At 52.2% G+C, this 21101-nt stretch overlaps 1 protein-coding gene across 1 annotated transcript in view; it reads right to left on the bottom strand.

The window, feature by feature from the left end:
• The window catches only part of PDE2A (phosphodiesterase 2A), a 102211-nt gene extending 88614 nt beyond the window's left edge, over nucleotides 1-13597 (bottom strand). Inside the window, exon 1 of the mRNA XM_049780258.1 lies at nucleotides 13346-13597. Coding sequence (XP_049636215.1) covers nucleotides 13346-13416 — 71 coding nt within the window. The 5' untranslated portion in view covers nucleotides 13417-13597. The remainder of the gene's footprint in view (nucleotides 1-13345) is intronic.
• Between the last annotated feature and the right edge of the window lie 7504 nt (nucleotides 13598-21101).

Genomic DNA, 21101 nt, shown 5'->3' with positions numbered 1-21101 from the left:
CTGAACACTGCCGGGTGTGACTCAAAAAAAAAAAAAAAAAAAGAAGAAGTTGCCAGATGGGAGGGGATTGCAAGAAAGGGTGTGTTCCCTAAACTAAGTCTCACCCCTCTATGAGTTCATCCCTTTAGCTGCCACCTGGCCACCCAGCTTTATGCCTGTGTATCTCTGGGGGTCAATACCAGGTGTAGAGAGTGACATGTACCCTTGGCCTCATGCGAAGGTGATGTGGTTCTTCTGGCCTAGCTTCTCGATCACCTGTCAGGGCCCCTCCTGCACAGAGTGATGTTGGTGCCTGTTCTAGTATTTAGCTTCTTGGGGAGCGAGAATTGGTGCCTGTTTGGTGCTTTTCACTGGGTTTGGTCTTTCCTTTTCCTGCCTGGAGCTTCCTTTGTGGTTGGGGCTCTTGCTCTTTTAGTTCAAGCAACTGGAGCTGGAGAAGTCCAAGGCGGGGTAGGGGATGGAGTGGGGAGAATTGAGCCAAATTCAGTGGTGCACAGTAGCTTCTAATGACCGTCGAGCAGTTCAGGGACCCAAAGGCAGCCCTGGAGAAGCTAGTTATATGGATAATGAGTCAGCAGTGGGAGACCTGGGAGAAGTGACAACGTGGTCCCCAGCACTCTGAAACATTCTAACATGCTGGCATGGGCCAAGCTCCCTAACCCCCAGACCCAGGAGGGAGTCATCTTCCACTGACTTATCACCTGGGGAGTCCCAAATCTCAGGATCCAGAGAGAGTCAGAAAAGATTGAGCTCAAGCTCCAGGTTGAAGATTTCAAAAGAGAGGATTGATTCAACTCGGCAGGGCACTAGCAGGGCACAACCAGGTCAGAGCACTAGCAAGAGATGAAATGGCAGAGACAGCTTTGTTTGAGGGCCATTGCTGCGTGTTCACAGGCAAGGAGACACAGCTCTAGAGTGGCCGCTCGCTGCTGCAGTGGTGCTGGGATGCTGAGGATCTTGGCCCCATCAGTGGGAGGGTATCTGTCCTCCTCTGACTGTACACAGTTCTCACAGGTCCTCAGTCACCCCCTTCAGCCTCATTGCCTCTCACTTGGGTTTTCACACACCAGTTTCCCCACTGCTCCCCCACTCACCTCCACATAGAACTTCCAAAACACCAAGCAGGTCATGGCTGAAAACCTCCTGGGATGTGGGGGAGTTGCTGTGCCCAGGCAGCCGTGCGGCCTCTGCCACCTTCCCACACACACCCACTTCTGCCTGTCCTTGCCCTGTGCCACCTGATCCTCCTCCCCTGGGAAGTTCCTATCTGGTCTCACTCCTGAAAACTCCCACTGGACTTTGTAGGCTCCCCAAAACACCTTCTCCTAGAAGTTTCCTGATTGGGAGTCCATTTGGACTTGGGTTCCCCTCCTTCCTTGCACAGGACCCGCGTGTTTCTAACAAAAAGGAGAACAGGACCACCTGTCCAAGTGGCCCTGGAGCATGTGGGACACTCAGGAAGCAGCAAGCCTCAGCTAATATAATCAAATAGAAAGTCTTTTTTTTGTTTTTGTTTTTGTTTTTTGTTTTGTTTTTGGGTCACAACCGGAAGCACTCAGGAGTTACTTCTGGCTCTGTGCTCAGAAATTGCTCCTGGCAGGCTCAGGGGACCATATGAGATGCCGAGATTCGAACCACTGACCTTCTCTGCATGCAAGGCAAATGCTTTATATCCATGCTATCTCTCCAGCCCCCAATATAACCAAATAGATGTTCAGAGCAAGGGTCTGGCTTCACTTGGAGACCAACCAGCAGCGAGATTTGGCACTTCCTTTGTCCCTTTTTTGCTCCAGGGCTGATGATGGCTAGTAGCATTTGCAGTCTCCCTGGCCTCTGTCAGAAGGCTGGCAAGATTGTGCACGCCTGTGTGAGGAGGAAGAGCCCTTCACGCTTGCCTCAGGGGACTAATCCTGAGTATCTGCTCCACCCTTTTGAAGCCTTAATTCTGCTGTACCCCCACATTAGTTGCATCACCAAACAGCCTACAATGGAGCAAGTCATATACTCTACCTCCACCCCCCTAAACAGACCAGATCCTGAGGACAGATTGAGTTTCTCAATCTCAAGTTTTTATTTTATTTGAGGGGAATCAGACCTGGCAGTGCTCAGTGGTTATTCCTGGCTCCATGCTCAGCACAGTGCTCAGGAAATACTCCTGGTGGTGTTTGAGGAACCACCAGAATGCTGAGGATTGAATCCAGTCAGCTGCATGCAAGGCAATTGCCCAAACTGCTGTAGCCCTACTGGGTAGTTTTAAACTTAAGCCCACTCTGAAATGTATGGCCCTCCTCCTGGCCCATGGAGTTGGCCACAATGAAGGAGTGACTGAATGCACCGACATCTGCCTCTCCTCTCCTGCCCACTTTGCCCTGATCCCAGCACCAGTCTGCATCTAGCCCCCAGAGCTGACACCTGAGCTCAGTCTTGGGTCTCCCAGGTTGCCTTTGTCTGCCATGGGCTCCCTTTGCCATGGGTGCTCAGCCTCAGAACCACAGCGGAACTGTCTGATTTTCCCATTGCACCCACAGCCCTGCCAGTGTCTTGCTGCCTAGCCCCATGGGAAGCGACCTCTGTGCTGAATGGCAGAGGTGTGTACTAGGACGCCCCCATTCTCCCTTGGCACCTCCAGTTTGTTGGAACCAGCTTCCCAGGACCCCTCTGGATCCTCACCTGCAGCCTCCTCAAAACCCTGCCTCTCATCGGCAGCTGCTCCCTCCTTCCTAGGACCACCTCTAGGGGGCAACCTCCACCCTCTCATGCAACCACACTGGGCCTCTGGATGCTGCTGACCCTTGTGACTCCTCAGAAGGCAAGGAGACTGAGAGGAAAAGGATCAAATATTAGGACAACTTCCCACCCCCTGCCCCTAATAGAGAAACACGGTGACTTTCAGTAAGGCCCTTCCCCTTAATTCTTCCCAAGGCTGGGCTCAAGTGTTTCCCAGTAGGTGTGGGAGCCGGAGCAAGCACAACTGGACACGTCTCTTGCATGCAACTGACGAGGGTTCAATCCCCAGAATACCATATAGGCCCCTGAGCACTGCATAGAGTGATTTCCCCAAGCTCAGATCCAGAAGTAGCCCCTGAATATCGTCAGGTGTGCCCCCAAAACTAAAACAGACCAAAAAGACAGCAGCTGGTCCGATGGTGGGGCAGAAGGGTCCTCCTCCCACAGATATGGATGTCCCTCAGAGCATCGCTTCTGCTCACAGCCTGGAGGAAAAAAAGCTCTCAAGCCAGACGTGTCCCTTACTGCTCCAAGTCCTTCTTGGCCCCTAGCCTGCTCTGCAACCCCTCCCTGAGCCTCAGTATTTGTATTGTTACAAGAGGTCAGGGTCTAGATCAGGGGTCTTCAAACTTTTTAAAGTGGGGGCCGGATTACGGTCCCTTAGGGAGCTGGAGGGCTGGACTATATGAGCTACTAATTCCTACTCACACTGCACATATCTTCTATAAATAAAATGAAAACCATTTATAAATAAACAGATCATGCACCAGTATTTCAATGGGAACTGTGGACCTGCTTTTGGCTAAAGAGATGGTCAATGTCCGGTTCCATATTTGTCACTGCCAGCCGTAACAAGTGATGCAAGTGGGCATCAGTTAATCTGGATCTGGTTGGAGATTTCAGATGTTTCATTCTTGAAAAAGTCTGTTCACAGGCATAAGTGCTACCAAAGATGGTTACCATTTTGAGTGCATGGTTCCTGATATTTGGATATACACTGAGTGTATATGCTGGCAGGTATCTTGGCAACCAAATAGCGCTCACTGCTGGCCGGCCGGATCAGACTCCTCTGTGGGCTGCATGTGGCCCTCGGGCCGTAGTTTGAAGACCCCTGGTCTAGATCCTCAGAAGAACAGGTATCCAGGAAGATATCATGGGGAGGATGAAACCTGGGTCCCTCTCAGCTCTGTTGCTCCAACAGAGTCTCAGTTCCTGCACCCTAGTCCTCCAGAGTCTCACTGACTGGGAAGGGTTCAAAGGTCCCTGAGGAAAAGCAGTGCAGACATTATACCCCTTCCGTCTGAGCCCATACCTCCTGCCAGGCAGGAAGGACCAGGAAAAGAAGTATAGTTAGATGTGGGGTGTGACCTTGGGCCACATCAGTGGAGTCGGGATGGGCCTTCACACACTCTCACCCATCCCTACTCACATTTAACACAGACACCCACATACAAAAACCACACCCAGTTCTTCTATGTACACAACACACCCCACACAGATATATATCACACATATTCCCACATGGCCGGGTATAAAAATGACACTGATAGGGGCCAGAGAGATAGCATGGAGGTAGGGCGTTTGCCTTGCATGTAGAAGGATAGTGGTTCGAATCCTGGCACCCCATATGGTCCCCCGGGCCTGCCAGGAGTTATTTCTGAGCATAGAGCCGGGAGTAACCCCTGAACGCTGCCAAGTGTGACCCCCCAAAATGACATATTCACATATGTGGGTGTGTGCACATTTCTATACAAACACTTGACTATACCCTCATACCTTCTTAGGCCAAATGTATGACTATACAACACTTTTACACATATGCACACAGAGAATAAAATACAAACCAAACCATCTCACTCTCTCATCTCAGTATCAAGCAATCTATCATTCTCTAGAAACCCAGGGCCCAACTGCGTGTCATTCTAAAGCCATGTTCAAACTAAGCCTGCCCCAGATCTGCAAGAAAAGATCTTGTTTCCTGTATTAGCCTATTCTGTGTGTCTGTCCCTGCTGTGTACTTCAGTCTCTTCTCTACTTCCTCCCTCCCAATGATCTTGCAGGAGGTACTGTTCACCCCAACCCCCTCTCAGATTCTTTTTTTCCTTCTGGCCCATCAACCAAGAAGGAAGATCCAGGCTAGAGCAGACAGTATGGACAGTGCCCTCAGTGGAGATATATGGGTCATTACAACTCAGCTCTAGAGTGTAGTCTGCACTTCACAAGCCAAAGTGGAGAGCAGAGTAGAAAGGGAGAGGAAGAGAGAAGGGTAGAAGGTCAGAAGAGTGGAGGGGCCAGGAGGATAGTACAGAGGGCTGGAGTGCAGGTCTGATAAGTTTTCTGTTGCAAGTTTGAGTCTCCAGCACTGCATTTAACCCACTTCCCCCATCCCAAGCACTAATAGGTGTAGCCATGTGGTTCCAACACTGCTGGGACCACACAGTTGGATCAAGCATTGCCAAGACTAGCCCTGTGCATTTTATAGACAAGACATTTTTTTAATGACAAAGTGAAAAGGGGTTGGAGACATAGCAAGTAGACTGCTTGCCTTGCAGATTGTTGACCCAGGTTTTATCCCTAGCATCCTATATGGTCCCCTAAGCACTGCCAGGAGTAAGGCCCAAGCATACATACAGGAGTAAGCCTTAAGCACAACCAGATGGGGCCGGCGAGGTGGCACTACAGGTAAAGTGCCTGCCTTGCAAGCGCTAGCCAAGGAAGGACCTCGGTTCGATCCCCGGAGTCCCATATGGTCCCCCCCAAGCCAGGGGCAATTTCTGAGCGCTTAGCCAGGAGTAACCCCTGAGCATCAAACGGGTGTGGCCCGAAAAAAAAAAAAACAGAAAAGCACAACCAAATGTGGCCCAAAAACCAATTACAACAACAAATTAGTAGAGGAGAAAGAGGAGCCAAGTGTTGGGAGCACCAAAGAGGGAGTCTGGAACCTCCTGCTGTATTTTGTTTCTCCACTTTAGTGAGTCCAGGGGCAAGGCTGACCCACACAAAACCCATGTTTGGTAAGTCCTGACCCTCCTCAAGCAGCCACTAAGTAGATCCTCTTGGCTCTCAGCCTGGAATCAGTTCTCATCTCAGACCCGGTTTGTGTTCCTTTGAATCTCACTGCAAGGAGAGACAGATCTTTCTTTGCATCCGCACTTTTGAGCCAGGTCTGAGCTCAGCTGCTCCTGCTGAAATGCCTCAGCCCTAACTTTAATTGTCCACACTACACAGGTTCTTCAGGGCTTACTTTTCCCATCTGGATGGCTAATCCGCTGGAAGAGGAGTGCTCTAGGGGCAGGCAGATCTCTATTCCAGGCCCAGCTCTAGCAGCCACGGGCTGATTATCTCTGGGCAACTTATTCCCCCTCTCAGATCCTGCTCCTTCATCCAGAAAGCAGCAGTCTCTTGGGCTGGTGGTGGGGATTAAATGAGATCATAGATGTGAAAACAATGCTCTGGAAACTGCAAATTTTGATGCGAATGTGTGAAGAGTCATAATTATGGCTTAATCCTTTTATCCCTGCCCTCACCTGTATGCCCCAACACAGAACAAACTGAGGGATCCCTGAGGGAAGGGACTAAAACTGCTTCGCTGTAGGCTTCACAACTTCCTATCCCATTCCTGCCCCAACACCAACCACGGCCTGCCCTGCCTCGGCTACGGATTGGGCCCCAAGGAACCAGTGTGAGCAGTGCAAATCCTTGCTGAACTACAACTCCCAGCATGACTCACAGATTGCATGGAGGTAGCCTCAAGCTTAACCCCTTCCTCCCCAGTGACCTTCATCCATTATATTCTCTAGAGATTAGGTCTCTCAGCACGGTGGGGCAGCCATGAAAGGAGGTTACCTGCTTCTGCACCCCTTGCCCACCCCCACCAGAGCACTACAGCCACCACCTAGGTACCATTTCAGAATTTCTTGTCTCTCCCACACAGTGACAGCTTCTGGGCTCTTCACTCTGGTCTCTCCCCCTCCCAGCCCCACTGAATCTTTCTAAAAGTGGAGGTGAGTGTGGGAGTTCATCATGGCAGCAGCTAACCTTTATGAGCACCTGCTGCATGCCTGGCACTAAGTTTCTCCACTTCCAGATTCTTCCTAGTCGTCCTGCCAGGAATAAAAGCCATAGTCCCACCCCTTTCTTTCTACTGGGCTTAGAGAAGTCAAGTAACTTTCCCAGAATCACAGCGTCAGAGCCATGGGAACAAAATGAGAACATGTATGTATATGTCTGACGTGACACCATCTCCATTCCAGTTTCAAAGGCACCTCTGAGGCTCAGGGCATCCCTTCAAAAAGTGAGAAGCCAAGAAGCCACTTACTCGAGCAACTACCCTGGTTGGTTGGTTCTCCCAGATGTCTGTCTCGAATACTTCCTGCTGCACAAACACTCCCTGTCCCCCCCCCCCCATTGCCTCTTATTTTAAGGGGTGAGAGGGAGCAAGGAGAGGGTGATTTCAGGGACTTCCAGAAATGGGTCACATCACTGGGGACCTGGCCTTTCCCAGGGAGTGGGCAGCTGAACAATGGGAGATAAATGTGTTAAAAACATCCCTGTTACTAAATATATCAGCCTCCCCAGAGAATGTGGGTGCTGACAGGGAGCTCGTGGCCCCCACCCTGAAGGTCACAATCTCGTGGCTTAAACAAGCTGCAGGGCTCAAGGCAGCAGACAAGACTCAGGCTGGCCGGCTCCGAGGGCAAGGGGAGAGGGATAGGACAGTATGGAAAGGGATGATAGCTCATCCTCCCAGACAAAGCTGCCAGGCCCCAGCCAGATGATTTACATATTTCTTCGCATTCATTTGCATTCTACTTTCTGCAAGTGGCCCATATTCTCGGGCCCATCTCTATCCCATTTTTAGAGTATTTGGTGAATACCCCATTCTCAAACAAGAAGGCTTCATTGAGGCACCTTGAGGAATCACAAAATTGCACATTGATAATGACCTCCCCCTTGTCAAAAAAAACTGTGGGGAGAATTTCTTGGTGGCAGAAAGTGCTTCACTTGGTCTAACCTCAATCCCTAGCTCCTCTTCTGCTCCGTCTCTGTCCCTATGCTTCGTGCACATGTCACTTTGTTTTACTTATTTTTTTGGTGTGGGAGCTGGCAGCAGTGCTTAGGCTTACTCCTAGCTCTGCACTTAGGGATCACTCCTAGTGATGCATGGGGGAACCATATGATATGCCTGAGATCAAACCCAGGTGGACCGGGCCCGGAGAGATAGCACAGCGGAGTTTGCCTTGCAAGCAGCCGATCCAGGACCAAAGGTGGTTGGTTCGAATCCCGGTGTCCCATATGGTCCCCCGTGCCTGCCAGGAGCTATTTCTGAGCAGACAGCCAGGAGTAGCCCCTGAGCACCGCTGGGTGTGGCCCAAAAACCAACAAAACAAAAAACAAAAACAAACCCAGGTGGACCACTTGCAAGACAAGCATCCTACTCTTCCCATCCTATTTTATTTATTTATTTTTGTTTGCGTGGTTTTTTTTGTTTTTGGGTTATACCTGGCAGCGCTCAGGGATTAATTACTACTGGATCTATGCTCAGAAATCACTCCTGGCAGGCACAGGGGACCATATAGGATGCCAGGATTCGAACCACCGTCCTTCTGCATGCAAGGCAAATGCCTTACCTCCATGCTATCTCTCCGGCCTCTTGTTTTATTTATTTTAATTATAGGAATTGCACCCACTGGGGTCTGGAGTGGGTGCACCTCTGGTGATGCTTCACTCAGCAACACAGACTTGATGGTGCGATGCTCAGACTCAGTGGTTTGGTGCTTGGGGACCACCAGGGCTACCCCCAGTGGTACTCAGGGAGCCATGCATTGGTGCTGGGAATGGACTCAGAGCTTTGAGCAGGGTCTACTTCTTGCATAGGGAGGAGGACTTCCCAGACCCTCACACAGCAAACCCAGTTGTAGCACCTTAGGGCCCAGCACTCATGTTCCCTTTTCTTGGAGCTGGAGAAGCAACTCTACCTCTAAACTTGGCCCATTGTCTCCTCTTCTCAAGTGCCTGTGCCCCCCCCCCCAACATGGGAGAATGGGTGGGGCAATCAGGGGCTTTCTCCATGGAGTCACTGGCTTGACTCCTCTCTGCGTGACTGTAGTACCAGTCAGAGACTGCTGAGTGAACGAATGAGTGAATGAATAACTGAATGAATGAGTCCCAGTCACCTTTTCTGGATGATTCCTCTCATCCACAGGAGGAAGCAGAAGGAGGGAGAGAGGGAACTGTCTCTCACGCCACAACCCAGCTAGAGAGTTTTTCCCTCAGTAGCCCAGGAAAGAGAAAGCATACCAAACCCTACTCTAAAGTAGAATTTGGTATTTATCCACTCTATAAAGGAAGGTATAGGTGTTTTGTCCCTGGGATAGGAAAGCAAAGAAGCAAAGGCTGGGCAGATATGCAAGAAGGCAACTCAGAGGCCCCTTACTTCCTTGCCCACTCAGAGGCTGCACCAAACCCAGATTCTCAGCCCTGGGTCATGGGTGGAAAAGGAAAAGATGTATAATGAGATTCCCCTTCCTTTGGGGACCCCTCAGCTGGCCAGATAAGGCACTCACAAATGGTTATCCAAGGGAAATACACATTCCAAGCATTCTTATTTTTGCTGGGGGGAGCACACCTGGCTAAACTCAAGGATTACTCCTGGCTCTGTGCTCAGAGATTACTACTGGTGGGAATTCAGGTATATATGGAGTACCAAGGACCGAGCCTGGTTTGACCAGATGCAACAAAAGCACCCTACCTGATGTACTCTCTCTACAGCCCTTGAAAAAAAATTTTTTTTGTGAATTTACAAAGCTATTCAGGTATACAATATAGTATACCTGTATATATATATATGTATATATATATATATATATAGTATAGGTTTCAGGTATACACTGTTTTGACACCGATCCCTTCACCAGTGTACACTTCCTTCCACCAATGAACCCCAGACCCCTATATGTCTCCCACCTACCAGTTTGTGGAAAGTATTCTTTTGGGTTATGGGGTTACACCCGGCAGTGCTCAGGGGTTACTCCTGCCTCTGTGCTCAGAAATCATTCCTGGCAGGCACGGAGGACCATATGGGATGCTGGGATTAAGACCACTGTCAGTCCTGGATTAGCTGTGTGCAAGGCAAACACCTTACCGTTGTGCTATCTCTGGCCCTTTAAAGTATTCTTGATCCTGTATTATCACAGAGAAAGACATCAGGATAGGCTATAGGGGTCAGAGGGCAGGAAAATCAAGGATGGCTGCCTGTGAGAGAATTTCTTTTCAAAAGACTTTTCCTAGCTCCCTAATCCTATGAGAAACTCCAAGTTTCTCAGCCTGGCATCTGAGACCTGGCACCTGAAAATCTGGCCCATGGTCACAGAGATAGCTTAGTGGGCTATAGAGCAGTAAGTAGACTTTGCATGCAGGAGGTCTGGTTCCATTTCTGGTACTGCAGGCCCCTGACCACTATCAGATATGCCCCCAAATCAAAAACAAAGTAACTTCCTCAAAAAAATACCCAGCTCAAATATTCTTTCCCCCAAAGCTCTGGCTAGGTGTGGACAGTTCCCAGGCCTTCGATGCTCTGCTCACACCACAGGGCTGTGGGTCTCCACTCCTGCCTCCCTCCAGGGCTTGGGCACTTCTGAGAGCAAGGTGGGGGTAAGGACTCTCTCTGTCTCCTGGACTGACTCCATGGACCCTGAGTCACTGTGGGGAGCATGGATGAGATGTGGCCTGGATGAGGTGTGGATGGATGATGGGGGCAGGAATAGGGCAGCCAAGAGGGGCTGACAGCAGCTATGGAGGGGAGAGTCCCAGTCCATTAAGATTGAAGGGGGTACTGCAGGGAGTGCAGCCTCCCCCATTTGGCTAGATCCCAGCCAAGCCATCAGCAGCCCCCAGGGACAGGAGGCTGGAGTGGGAAGCAGGAAGAGAGGCAGGAGCTGCTGGGTGGGCAGGAGACTGGGGGTGCAACGGAGCACAAAGGCAATTAACCCTCCCAGTGCCAGCTCAGGTGGCCAAGAAGTGGAGAGCCACTGAAGAGGAGTGTGAGGCTCAGGTTTAATTAAGTCTCCCAACCTTGCAACCAGAGAAGGGTGACAAATCCACTGCCTCCATTTCCCTGCCTAGAAAACGGTGTCCTTTTCTCTTCACAATCCCCCACCCCCTACAGGGGTCTCTCTACTGTCTTGCTTACTGGAGCTGTTTTGGGGCTTGGTTGGTTTTGGGGTTACACTGCAATGCTCAGATAACTTCTGGTTCTGAGCTCAGGGATCGCTCCTGCGAAGTGCTTGAGGGGACCATATGGGATGCTGGAGATTGGACCTGGGTTGGCTGCATGTAAGGCAAGCCCCCTACTGCTGTACTATTGCTCTGCCTGTCTGGGTCTTCTAAGGGCTTTTCCTCCCAACATACTGGGGGCTCAAGGTCCTACCACTGTGCTCTCCACCAGTTCAAGTCTTTTTCCATCCTCTTCCCCCAAGCCTTCCCACTCTCTGGTTTTGGAAGTCTCCCAGGCCCCCAGACACCTTCATAGACACAGGAGTGCAGCCGTCTCTGCCTCCATCCTCCTGCAGCTTAGTTTTGTTTTTTCAAAATTTTCTCCCAAACATTTTATTGGTGTCTTCAGAAGAGAATTGACAGCTGATGTTCTTCGTTGGCTGAGATCTCTACAGCAGTATATTGCAGAAAGATCTTTTGTTTATTTATTTAATTATTTATTTATTTTGGGTCCATGGCTCTGTACTCAGGCATCACTTCTGGCAGGACTCGGGGGACCAGGTGTGGTACCAGGGATCAAACTCAGGTTGCTGCTTATAAGGTAAGTGCCCTAACCCCTGTACTATCCTCCCTACAGTTTAGAGTTCATGGTCCCACTGAGGCAGTTTTCTAAACCCAAATCTGATACTGTCTCACTCTCAAAAGGCCTGGAGCTCAAAGTCCTGCAGGAAGGACCCCTGCAGCCCATCCAACCCCCTGCTCAGGCTCTAGACTGTTCCTTCCAGCCGAGGCCTGGCTCCCACTGTTGCCACCTACTGTTCCCTTGGTCCTGGTCTATGTGGCTTAATTACCCTCAAGCTACTTCATGTCTCTGAAGTTTAGGAGGCCCCAGAGGGCACAACAATGATTGCCTATTTCTTTTCTGCATTTCCCCACAGGGTGGAGAATGAATTGTCCTGTGCTCCTGGAGGTGCTCACACATTGTCACACTCCGCTCTGCCTCAGTGGGCCCTGGTGTCTCATATTTGTCCTCAGCAATCTGGGGAAGGCAAGTGTCTTCCCTGAGTGGGGTTGCCCACACTCAGATAAATAAGCACACAGAGACCCATGCCCCAGACACACAGATACTGAGGGCCAGCACAGGTGACCACCGCACAAACAAGCACACACCAAACCTGGACTGCTTCTGCTAACACAGCAGGCACTCACACATAGCACTCACAGGCACCCACATAGCAGCACTGACAATCACACACAGACCAGTATCTGCACACACATGGACTCAAGCCATACGCTCAAGACTGAGCCATGCTTTTTATACCCATACTAATACGCACACCACAGAAATCAAATGTACACACACCGCATCCAGACATGTCCGAACTCACACTGTGGCCAGAAAGCTCACACACCCTAACAGCCTGCTGCACAGTGACCACCAAAGGACCCCAGAACTCCATGGTCCCCTCCATTCTGTGTCCCCATGCACCCAACACCCGCACAGTCATATGGCCCTGAGAAGCCAGGTGTCTGTCCCTCAGATCTGTCCCTCCATAACTTCAAGACAAACCTGTCACTTGCCTGCCCTCTTGGCGGCGCCCAGAGAAGAAACCCCCAGCAGCCCCCTCCAATCCACGCGATTCCCACACGTGGAAGCACACGAGCTGGCACATGGGGCCTTGTTTCCTTCAGCCTCAAGGTACTTTCTGGATGGGTGCGGGGTTGGGGGAAGGAAGTTGCCGAAATTGGTGGCTGTGAATCCAGTACCAATTCCATGCAGTGCAGCTGCCTGCTTGGGGCTACAGTTATTCCTATCTATGAGTCTATCCATGAGTACCTACCTCTCCCTGATCTATACATACATATTCTCTCTCTCTCTTTCTCTCTCTTCCTCCCCCCCCTCTCTCTCTCTCTCTCTCTCTCTCTCTCACACACACACACACACACACACACACACACACACACACACACACACACACACACACACACACACACACAGACTCTCAATCCCGCTCCCCATTGGGACACCTTCCCTCTCCAGGGTCCTGAATTAGTCTCTCTCAGCTCCCAGAGCTCCCCAGATCTCCCCTTAATGTTGACTTCCCCACCCCCAACCCCTGAAGGGACAATTTGAGGTTGTTACCCACCCCTTCCTTCACTTACCACCAGCCCTTCCGTGGGTCTCCAACCACTAGGCTGACACCAGGCACCCCTCACCCACCTAGAGTCCCTCCATCCAGGCTACAACTGGCCGCCGGAGCAACATCGCTCCTCCCACGTGGCTCAGCTTCATGCCAAGCTCAGCTCCTTGGAGGACTCCTGGGACCGTCCGTGGCACCCCTTGCAGTCGCTTCCCGGACAGCGCCCCCCCCACCGCAGCTCCCTGTACCCCTGTAGTACTCACGGCTCAGCTGGCCGCGCTGACGGGTACTGCTGGCTCCTGCAGAGGATGGAGTGGCCGCACGCCTGCCCCATCACTCTTCATCGTCCGCCTCCCCAGCCAGAGCAAGGTGGCACCTCGCCCCGAGCACCCCACCTAGGATTCCAGGCAGGGTGCCTTGCCCAGCCAGCACGGGGACCAGAAGCTGCCGTCTGTGCCCTACTCAGCCCGGACTCCACAGCCCGATCCAGCTCTGCTGGCCGGGCCGCTCCCGCCTCTCCCGCAGCCGCTGCCTCTGCCGCTAGGCGGGCTTTGGGAGGAGGCTGGAGCAGGGCTGATAATGCAGAGGGGGAGGGAGGAGGGCGGAGGCACAGAGAGGCCCAGACAGAGAGGGAGAGAGGTAGGAGGGGTGGAGACTTACTGGGAGAGAGTGGGTAAAGACACAGAAGCAGACAGAGCCAGGCAGAGGGGAGCAACCCGGGAAGGAGGAGAGGAGAGTGGGTGCAGAGCCTTGGAGAGATCACACTGGGAAGGGGAAGACGTCAGAGAGGCAGAGGGGAAAACAGACGGGAACAAAGACTGCAAAGAACAAGAAGAAAAGGCAGAGGGGGAAAGGAGGTGGGGAACCCCAAAAAAGGTGTGGTGAGGGATTAGCAATCCTCAGGAACTGGAACTGAGCAGGGTTCTGAGGAGTGGGAGGGGACGCCCAAAGCTTGAGCCCACTGCTATTTCATTACCAAGGACTCTGGTAGGGATGCCCTCAGTGCTAGGTCTCCGGGCCAGCTGGCTGCAACCTCTGGGTTCCCCTCCTGTATCATGTCCTAGGCTCACTCCCCACCCAATGGAGTTGGGTACATCAGAGTCTAAGCATTTGGAACCTGTCAGAGTGAGATTTGAGGGGCTCTAAGTGGATATGTAGTGAGAGTAGATGCCGAAACATAAGCTGGGCCTTGCTATGAGGCCTTTGGGGATACAGGCAGGGGGAGGCCTGTGAACCCTGACCCCAATGGAATGGGGACATTTCTCAGAGATGGGATAGGCAGGGAGTTATGCTTGGCAGAGCTCCTGTATAAGGCACATGGAGAGGCTCCACACTTGAGGTAGGAGATGAGGGACTGGGATGTGGCTCCTGCACTTAATAATTCATTCATTCAAACACCTGCCACTGGCCCATGAGCCAACCTCGGCAGGCTCAGCTCCCACTGTTCTGAGTTTGGAAGAGGCACGAGTGTGATTGTGTGTGTGTTTGTGTGTGTAAGGGAGAGGAGAGAGAGAGAGAGAGAGAGAGAGAGAGAGAGAGAGAGAGAGAGAGAGAGAAGGGGGGAGGTGCTGACTCTGTGACAAGCAAAGGGAACCTTTGACTCAGCTTGAAGTGGAAGTAGGAAAGGAAATGAGCTGGGTCCTTAAGGATATGGAGTGGATCCTAGGAGAAGGGCATGTGTTTTCTAATAAAGGATCAATGTGTGGAGCCCTAGCAATAAATAGCATAGCAGGTAGAGTGCTTGCCTTAAGTGCAGAGGACCCAGGTTTGATTCTCGGCATCCCATATGGTCCTTTGAGCCCACCAGGAGTGATTCCTGAGTACAGAGCCAGGAATAAGGCCCAAGCCAAGCTGGATGTCACTCCCCCAAATAAAAACTGAAATAACTTTAATAATAATAATAATAATAATAATAATAATAAAGGAATGACATAGACTCCCAATAGCTCCACCTCTCCTCTGTGAGCCTTGCAGGGAATCCCACCCCTGTTCCTACCATGATCCAGGCAGAAAAATATGGTAGAAAGCTGAACTTGAGGACCAGGGGCCCAGGGGTGGGACAGAGCAGGACAGGAACAAGATTTGTGCAGATGTCTGTCCACCCAGTGCTACACAAAAGCAGCTGTCTTGAAGTTAGGAAGTGTCCAGAAGGCTTTGTCAGCAAGCTTTGCTTCCTTCTTGGCCTCAGAAGGCAGGTCCCTTTGCTCCAGGCACACTGCTTCCTTGCAGGGGCATCAGGGTCCCAACTGGGGCTTATCTATGTTCCAAGCTGGAAAGGCAGGTCCTTGCTTCCCAGTCTGAGCCTCCTGCAGTCTGGCTACATATAGACTGAGCCCCTAGTGGAAAGGCCAACTGGGGACTTGGGAAAATGAGTGAGTCCTGGACCAAGCTGCCCCACAGCTCTCACAGGGCCCGACTGCAGAATCAGAGGAAGAAAGTGGAAGGTGCCCCCTGGGGGTGGGGGTAGCCGAGCTTCCTTTCTGCCCTGCTACTCTGGAAATGATGGCCCTGGGGCTTCAAACTCTTCCAAGTGGGGTCAGAGAGATAGTACAGTGGGTGGGTCATTTGCCTTGAATGCAGCCGATCCAAATTCAATCTCCAGTATCCCATATGGTCCTCCTGAGCTCACCAGGAATGATTCCCATATGTAAAGCCAGGAGTTACCCCCAAGCATCACGTATATGGCCCCCAAATAAAAACAAAAAAATGCTTCCCAAAATATAATCCACCTAGTCAGGTGCTGGGAGGGTCTCTGGCAGGCCACACAGCTGCCCAGAAAGGAGAAGTATGCAGGGACAGGCACAAACACTGATTGCTGAGTCCTCAGCTCTGCATGGATCCTGAGGGTGTTGTTTAATCTCTGTGATCTTCAGAAGGGGTCCCAAAGCTCCAAGGTGTGGGGGTCTGTGAGTTGTGGGGTCTGGGTAATTTCTGTCAGGTTTCTTCTCAATGTCCCTTCTCCACTGCTAAAGGGACCAAATGTTGGAGTGGAGGCACTTCTGAACAAGGGAGATGCAGCGGGGAGAGGGCAGAGACTGCTCAGGTATGTGTCCTTTGTGGCCAACGAGGGCAGCGCAGGCCCCGCCCCGGAACTAGAGAATCCGCCCAGGCGCTCTCCGTGGTGCTGATCCGACTTGCAAGGGTCACAGTCCTAGCGCCTGCATCTCTGTTCCTCTGCTTTGCTATCTGGGGAGCACCCCCAGCTGCCTGCAAGCTCCCTGACTCTAGCAATGTTTTATCACCAAGGCCCTCAACCACCACCCTGCCATCATTCCTCCTCTGCCCAGTTCACTGGTTTGTCCCCCCATTCTCCACTGCACCCCTATGAAGCACAGAGTCTTCCCCCAAACCCCCCAAATTCCAAGGGACTCCCCAGACCAGGCTTCTCCAGAGCTCCGGATGGCAGCTTGTGGGGACACCCCCGCAGCCCCTAGCTCGCTCTGGTCTCCCAACATCCAACATCCAACACGGCTTTTGTCTCTATCAAAGGCATCAGCCCACTTCTAATCCCCTGTCTGGAAACTTCAAAGTCACTTTGCCTCTTCCTTCGCCTCCAAGGCTGTCAGCTCTCTGCCCCATAATGCTCCCTTGTCTGTTACCTTCAGCACTGACTCCCCACACTCCAACCCCAATTCCAGTCCAACCCTGAGCAGTTCCCACAAGTACCTGGGCTTACCTGACACTTCCTCTAAGCCCTTGCAGGGCTCCCAGAGGGTAGTTCTGGGATAAAGGGTGAACTCTTAACCTGGCACAAGGCCTCCCCTTACCCAGATGACGCCTCTGTCCTTGGCCCTATGCATACCCATCCTCTCCTTGACCTGGTTAGCTTTCTTCCACTGTATAACATCTCTCTCCTCTCTTCTTTTGTTTGTTTTTTGGAGGGGGGGGTCACATATGGAAGTGCTTAGGGTTTACTCCTGATTCTGCACTCAGGAATTACTGCTGGCTGGCTTGGGGGACTATATGGGATGCTAGAGATCGAGCCTGTAAGCTGTGTGCAAGACAAGTGCCTTATCCATTGTACTATTGCTCCAGCTCCCATCCCTCTCTTCTTTAACACTGCCCTCCACAGACCAAACATTCCTTCCTAGGCCAGCTTAGTACATGCCTGAATCTATTCCAAGAAAAAGGGAGGCAGGACAGGCCTCTGGCCTGAGAGTCTCTGGTTGTACCTCCATTCCCTAACTTTTATCTGTCCCACCATCTCACCACCCCCTGCTCAGGGTGTGTATATGTACATGTAAAAACATGCCTATATGTGTAGTGTGATATGTATATGATATGTGCGTGAGCATGCATACTTGGATGTGTGTGTGCTATGGTGTGTTTGTGATATCAAACCCTGGGCCTTACTCCACCCAGGTGTTCTGTAGTGCCGAGATGCATTTTATTCACGTTGACTTTACCTCCTCTTCTGGCTCATGCTTTTCTTGATGACAGGCCACAGCCCCTGTGCTCAGTCCATCTTCAGCCTTTGGCCTGCTACATCAGGTATAAGAACATAATGAAGAAAAGGAGGCAGGAAGATCATGCCAAGAAAAAGATGGCGCCCATCAGAGCTCAGCAATGGATCCCAGAGGAGCAGACCCTGGATGAGAGGCCACAGGTGGATGTGGGGCAGCAGGTGGGGTGGGGGGGCCTCTGAGCTGCCGTGGAAATTGCCCCCACCTTGGGGCTGACTGAGTCCGTGAAGCGTGAAAGCAGCTGTAGCTCTCCTGGGGGTGGCTGGTAATTGGCTGAACATGGATTTCACGGAAGGTCAGCCTGAAAACCCCTATGTGACTCACTCTGGCTGGGAGCCAGGAAGGGCACATCTGGGTCTTGGCAACAGGTGCCACTTGCTTGCTGGTGAGGGGGGTCAAAGCAGCTGTGGGGGGGGGCTCAGTTTCTCCATCTCATCCTCCCTCCTCAGCTAGAAGCTGCTCTCTGGGCTCCAGAGGAGCCCAGGTTCTGAGTTAGAACGTTCTAGCCCCCACTAGACACAAAGCTCCCCGTGCCTGACAAAAGGCAGCCCCGCCTCCAGACAAATCTGATCTGAGCCCTGCTTCCAGCTGGGAGTTGCCCTGGTGGGAATGGGGAGCTGGGGAGGAAGTGGTAAAAAGCTGAGGGGAGTGAGGCACTTTAATCTGTTTCACCTAGAATCTGGGAAACCCCTGGGGGTTGACAAGTGAAAGGCAGGAACAGGAAGAAAGCCTGGGGTGCAGGGCTAGGTCAGGTAGGAGTTCTCCCCAGAAACATGAGACATGGAGCCCTTATCATAGAGGCTGGAACTGGGGCACGAAGTCAGCAATGTGCCCAGATCACCCCTAGGCACGGGCAGAGTTGACTTCAGGTTATGGCTCCTCCACTTCCCCACCTGCCCACCTTCAGCACAGCAGGGTCAGAGCTGCAAAGGAAGCTGTTGGGACAGTGTGTGTGTGTGGGGGGGGGGGGTATCTTTGGCAGTGGAGTGAGTTGGAGGAAGAGCCCCATTCAGTGCTCTCCCTGCTCCCACCCAGCACTCTGAATCCTTGCTAAGAGTCCAGCCCAATTAAACCCAGATCTACTACCCTAACTCCTGGCACCTGAGAGGGGCAGGAGCACAGTGGGTTTTGGCCAGGCCCAGCAGCCACTGAATTTGAATGATTGCAGAAAGCAAAAGGGGGTGTGCCACTCTCCCTCAGGGCTCCCAAAAAGGCTCGGCTCTGTGGGCCACATGAGAAGGCTCTGTGCTTCTCCATCTCCACTGAAAACATCCTGGTGCCAGAGCAATAGCACAGAGGGTATAGCGTTTGCCTTGCAAACTGCTGACCTGGGTTCAACCCCCAGATTCCCATATAGTCCCCTGAACCTGCCAGGAGCTATTTCTGAGCACAGTGCCAGGGGAGTACACCCCTGCCAGGGTGTGGCCCCAAAACAAAACAAACAAAAAAAGAAAACAAACATCCTGGTTTTCAGAACTACAAAAGGCAGAGGCCAGGCAGCGACTAGGCTCCGTCTGGATCTTCCCAAAACTCTCCAGAAGGAAACCAGACCTGAGAGCTAAGTTTGCCTCCTACTGGGGAAAAAGGTGTTGGGAGGGCACAGCATGAAGCCTTGATACCCCTGCGCCACCTGCTGGACCCATGTTTCTTCCCAGCTCCACCCTGGCCTAGTCACCTAGCATGGGCCAGATGAGCCTTAGGTTTCTCACAGAGAAAACGGAACCAAAAAATACTCAGCAGGATGTGATTCGGGAGATCTGCCAGGCTTTGGGCCACCCCAAGCCTCCATCTAGAAACAAGCCCTCAGGGCCCTGCTCCAGCATTTGTGGGAAAATTCCCCCAACACACATGCTGAAGCTAGAAGCTGTTAGGCAGGCAGAGTCGGGCAGGTAGGGGTGTCCATGGGGCGTCTGCAGAACTAGGTGGGGTGGTAACCAACCCAGCACATGCTCGCTTGCGATGGCTTCTGACTGCTGGGGAAGGGCGGGTGGGGGGGGGAGCTGCACCCACCCAAGCTGTGTTGCTATGACGCTGGTCTCCATAGTGGCAGTGCAGACTTCTTACCCAGGGGGAAGGGACTGAGAGTGACAAAGCGGAGGCCACTCAGGTCCCAGGCCCTCTCAGCTTCCAGGAGGGGCAGCCAGAGGAGGAGCTTCTTCCACAGAGGGTTGAAAGTGACAGAGGGAGGAGACATGGACAGGAGTGCAGAGAAGTGGGGTGTTGTAGGGAACAATTTCAAGAGACGGAGGCAGAAGCTTCTTGTCTTAGGATGACAGTAGTGGGAGGTGCCGCCCAGCCCCTCTCCTTGGTCTCCTGGTTCTGAGGTGGGTGGTTGGGGGAGGAGCAGAGAGGGGGTACCATTTTCCTAGAGAGCTCTGTGCGTGCATGGGGGTGCTCCTCCACGTGTCCCGACTGTGATGCATGGGGGGGGGGGGTGGAGAGAGCTGTGGCACGCAGGCACACACATGTGCAGAACTGTGTGTGTGTATAAGAGTGTGTAGGCTGTGGTGTTTAGGTACGAGTGTGCAGGCCTGTGTGTATGTGTATGTGCGCGCGCATGTGTGTGTGTAGCATGCGTGCGCCAGTGCCACTGTGTCTCCAGGGTGATAAATACAGCAGTAAGAGCTGTAACCAGGGCAGAGAAAGCGCGGAAATTTCCACAAGCTCAAAGTAGAGTGGGAGAGGGGTCAGGCTGGGGCTGGATGAGAATGGGCTAACAGGGAGTAGTGCCCTGCCAGTGCCCCTGGGTCAATACACACACACACACACACACACACACACACACACACACACACAGGCACACACAAAGCCTGAGTGCACAGTACAACAGGATTGAAAAGGTCCATGCCACTTTATTTATGTATGTAAGGCATCACGTAGGGCCCAGGGCAGAGCTGAGTGAGGAACAGGAATTATTCTAGGGGAGCCCATTGGGCTGGGGATGGTCACGAAAACCCCAACACAACACCCATAGGCCCTACAAAGGGTCCTGTCCCCTGAGCTTCCACTTATATCCTCTCCTGGGATCCCTTTCACCCCTGCAGGCTCGTCCTTCTACACTCCTGCCACAATCTGTCAGCAGCAAAGCCTTGCCTGCCTACTCCACTCACTGCACTCCATGTGGTCTCGGAGTGGAGTTCGATAATCCCCCCACATACAGTCGAGGTTCCATGCCAGGAGAATGAAAATGTGCTGGGAGAGGGCTCATGCCACCAAGTATCCCCAGACTTATTTGGGGGCAGTTAGGGGGATTATCAGAGATGGTGAGAGGCACTTCACACTGAGTATCTTATTGTATCCTCCCCTTAGTAGGGACCATTAACCTCTCCTGAGCACCGGTGAGAGCCAGAGGATTAGCAGCCACTGAAACACACCACACCCCGAGTGCACAAGACTCCGGAACCATCAGCTCAGAGAGCCAAGCAAGGGACTCGGCCCCTGGCCTCCTACTCTAGGGTGGGGGTAGAGGTGGTTCAGTACCCCCTCCCCAGCCCAATAATTGCCTGTGGAGTTAGCAATCTGCTAGGTCTGGAGGCCTGGGTGCCTTCACTAGCTT

Source organism: Suncus etruscus, chromosome 9 (assembly GCF_024139225.1).
Source record: "Suncus etruscus isolate mSunEtr1 chromosome 9, mSunEtr1.pri.cur, whole genome shotgun sequence".
NCBI classification, from domain to species: domain Eukaryota; kingdom Metazoa; phylum Chordata; class Mammalia; order Eulipotyphla; family Soricidae; genus Suncus; species Suncus etruscus.
The sequence above is the reverse complement of the archived record's forward strand: the minus strand, read 5'-3'. Positions and strand labels throughout refer to the sequence as shown.